The sequence below is a fragment of the Trachinotus anak genome, unplaced genomic scaffold, assembly GCF_046630095.1.
Source record: "Trachinotus anak isolate AG129_WGS33_773 ecotype Australia unplaced genomic scaffold, CSIRO_AGI_Tana_v1 ptg000001l, whole genome shotgun sequence".
Classification (NCBI taxonomy): Eukaryota; Metazoa; Chordata; class Actinopteri; order Carangiformes; family Carangidae; genus Trachinotus; species Trachinotus anak.
In genome coordinates, this window is record NW_027273852.1 from 8,931,322 (window position 1) to 8,934,640 (window position 3,319).

General features: G+C 38.2%; 1 protein-coding gene across 1 annotated transcript; it reads left to right on the forward strand.

The window, feature by feature from the left end:
• The first annotated feature begins 357 nt into the window (after positions 1-357).
• On the forward strand, positions 358-3,063 carry cybrd1 (cytochrome b reductase 1). Its single transcript, XM_071474624.1, has 4 exons — positions 358-626; positions 1,668-1,876; positions 2,143-2,297; positions 2,413-3,063. Exons 1-4 carry the CDS (start codon positions 434-436, stop codon positions 2,681-2,683), a joined length of 828 nt encoding a protein of 275 aa, XP_071330725.1. The 5' UTR covers positions 358-433; the 3' UTR covers positions 2,684-3,063.
• Positions 3,064-3,319: the final 256 nt, after the last annotated feature.

Consider the following 3,319-nt stretch of genomic DNA (forward strand, 5'->3'; position numbering starts at 1 on the left):
ATTCAAAGTGTCTGTGTTAATAGGAGAAGATGTGTCATGGTGCAAACTGTAGCTTGCAAGTTTGGTGTAATGGGCCCCAAATTAGTTATGTTTCTGACTGTTGAGTTACTTACAAATAATGACCATTTAATCTTACAGAGAAATAATTTAGATTTCAAAGCAAGTTTTCAGGGATACAAGATACAAAATTAATAAAAATAAACAGGACTGTACAAGAGGGAAGCACACAGCTGTCAACTGAAAAATTAAAATATCACTTTTTTTTTTTTTTTTTTTTTTCCTACCTGGTCTCAGGCTCTGATGTAAACAGTGAAGTTACAAAACGTCTTTCCGCCAAACATTTGCAGCGCTCCGGGTCATGTGACCGCGGTCCGTCCTCCACAGCAGCCACTTGAAGTTACTCTGTGCGGTAACAGCTGCGCGAGTGGCACTGATGGCGATGGAGGGTTTCAGACAGTTCCTGGTCGCTCTTTCTGCCGCCGCCGCCATCGGCCTTGTCTCCATAATATTCGTGCTAAGATGGGTTCTTCACTTCAAGGAAGGTTTAGCCTGGGATGGAGGACTGGCCGAGTTCAACTGGCATCCGGTCTTGATAGTCACCGGGTTTATTTTCTTGCAGGGAGTAGGTGAGAGGACTCTTTCTTTTCTAGAAAAATGGAGGGCTAAGTGGATTTCGGTGTTGTTTGAAGAAAAGTAGACTAGAGGAAATTATGGCTCAAGGCAAAGTTACACAAGACTCGCTCCTCTGAGGATCTTGGGGAGGTTACTGCTGATGGACATGTCATTTTAAAAGCGTCGTCCATAAACTAAACTTACCCTGAAACTGGTCATTCAAAATGTTAAATTTCAACTTAGGTCGTGTAGTTCACTGTTACTACTCAAGTACTGTACTTCAGTACAATTTTTAGGTACATATACTTGTTTTTACAATTTACAATACTTTTTTACTTACTGCTCTCTTAGGTTTCAGAAGAATATGGTGTACTTTTTACTCCAGTATACTTATGTGAACATTATAGTTAGTTTTTTTTTGTTTTTATTTTTACATACAAACATAAGATCAACTAATAAAGCATTATGAGATTAAAGATCATTGCGTGTGCATAACCACGCAGGTGCAAAGTTGTGCTGGGATTTACCTAAGGTTACCAAGTGCTGAGAGTAATACAGTTGTACATTTTCCCTAAAGCCCTGAAAAATTAAAATTTTTGATCTCGTTTCGCAAGATTATAATCTGTGTGCACAAAATATTATCTCGTGTGCATAAGAGTTAAAAATAAAAAATAAAAAACCCATCATGCTGGACCTTGAAAGGGCCAGTCTGCACAATGAGTACTTTTACTTTGGAAACTTTTAGCACATTGTGCTGGTAATATTTATGTACTTGAATAAAGGACCTTTTCTTGTAACAGAGTGTTTTTATATTGTCATATGTGAGCCATGTATGTTGACTTAACATGATTTTTAAGACCTAAAAAGCACTTTATAGATGCAGACATCAATGTGCCTGTCATGCATTAAAATCCTCACTTAAACAATATAAAGGGAAATTAGCTTAACAATTAAAGAACAATAAAAAAAAGTTTGATGTTGTAAAAATTTTAAAAGTATGCATCATAACTGCATTGAGACCTGAGTGATTTACATTGAATGACACTCTCTTGCAGCCATCATTGTCTACAGGCTCCCCTGGACCTGGCAGTGCAGCAAACTAATGATGAAGTTCATCCACGCAGGCTTGAACTTAGTGGCCTTCATTTTTGCTGTTATAGCTATGGTGGCAGTTTTTGACTTCCACAATGCTGCCAAAATCCCCAACATGTACAGTCTGCACAGCTGGATTGGCCTGACAGTGGTGATCCTGTACTGTCTACAGGTAAATAAATCATTTTACTTTTCAAATTATTTAAAGTAATGGGTAATACACCAAGGTTGGGAGGTGCAGTATTCATATCCCTATTAGTAAGAAAAAGTACTGAATTCAGAGACAGTTTGCACTGCACCTTTACTCTCTTTAAGAACACCAAAACACGAATACCTCTGTCTCTGCTGGTCTGCTCTAAAATGCTAAGCCATGGTGAATAGGAGTCTTGATTAGTGAAGTATCTGACAAGTGCATTTTTTCTCTCCTTCAATGAGCAGCTTGTTCTTGGAGTTGGCATGTACTTGATACCAGTTACACCTGTATCCTGGAGAGCAGCGTTTATGCCCCTCCATGTCTACAGTGGTCTTTTGCTCTTTACCAGTGTTATAGCTGTAGCACTCATGGGCATCACAGAGAAACTCATTTTTGGCCTGTAAGTATTTTTATTAAAGAAATAAAGACTTAGAATACTCTACAAAACTTGTGTGCAATGTTAATCTCTTGTTTAACAAGGAGTATAATTTTCTTTTTTGTACTTCATGATAAAGGAGCAACCCAAAGTATAAGGACTCGCCCCCAGAGGCAATATTCGTGAACGTTCTGGGAGTCCTCCTGGTGGTTTTTGGAGCTCTGATTCTCTGGATTGCCACTCGAACTTCTTGGAAACGCCCCTCTGACCAGATCTTGCATACTCTACATTCCAGTGAGGGAGGTGAGGACAACAGCAAAGTCGGTCCTGCCCTGTCTCAACTGTCTGATGGAGCTGATGCCGAGGCCTTGGGGGATGTCAGGAGGAGGAATAATAAATTAGATGATTAGACTGACTGATTACAGAAGGAGGTGGTACTGTCTCCAGTGCTGAATGTATGTTCGCCCAGTCTAGACTGGTCAGAGAAAGTCAAAATGTGCTCATCTTTCCATACAACAGTGTCTTTCTTGCACTTATAAGTATTTGTTGTTGATATTTTGACCTTATTGTTGCTTTCTCTAAGATTTATTGTTGCCACTGCATGTAAATAATGATGAGCTGCTTTATAAGGAGATTCAGATAATTATGGGGGAATACACTGTATTGATATACACTGTACAAATAATCATGACAGTTTCTAACTCCTTTCTGACTAATTTACATTCTGACATCTGTTTTTTTGAAATATGTTCAAAAACTACATTTAACAATAAATATTTGCAATTTCTAACTAACATGTTACAGCCCGTGAATATTTCGAAATATATTAATAATCTAGTTATTGGCCGCTGAAGAGGAGAAATACTATTTATACAATAGACTTTCACCAAATAGGACTGTGAATTCCTGTTACTGTCCTATATTAATGGCTTTCAAAATAATATAACATCCATCCACAATATAAACCACTGACTTTTAATACTACATACACTGAGTTGTCCCGGCGCTGTTTAAAGCAGCTTTGAGGTTTTTTCAAAGTCGGAACT

Excerpts from the sequence above, each read along its gene's own strand:
- cybrd1 (XM_071474624.1), top strand. The coding sequence starts at position 434 with ATGGCGATGGAGGGTTTCAGACAGTTCCTGGTCGCTCTTTCTGCCGCC. Across the intron at positions 627-1,667 it reads TATTTTCTTGCAGGGAGTAG|CCATCATTGTCTACAGGCTC; the intron begins GTGAGAGGACTC and ends ACTCTCTTGCAG. Across the intron at positions 1,877-2,142 it reads TGATCCTGTACTGTCTACAG|CTTGTTCTTGGAGTTGGCAT; the intron begins GTAAATAAATCA and ends TTCAATGAGCAG.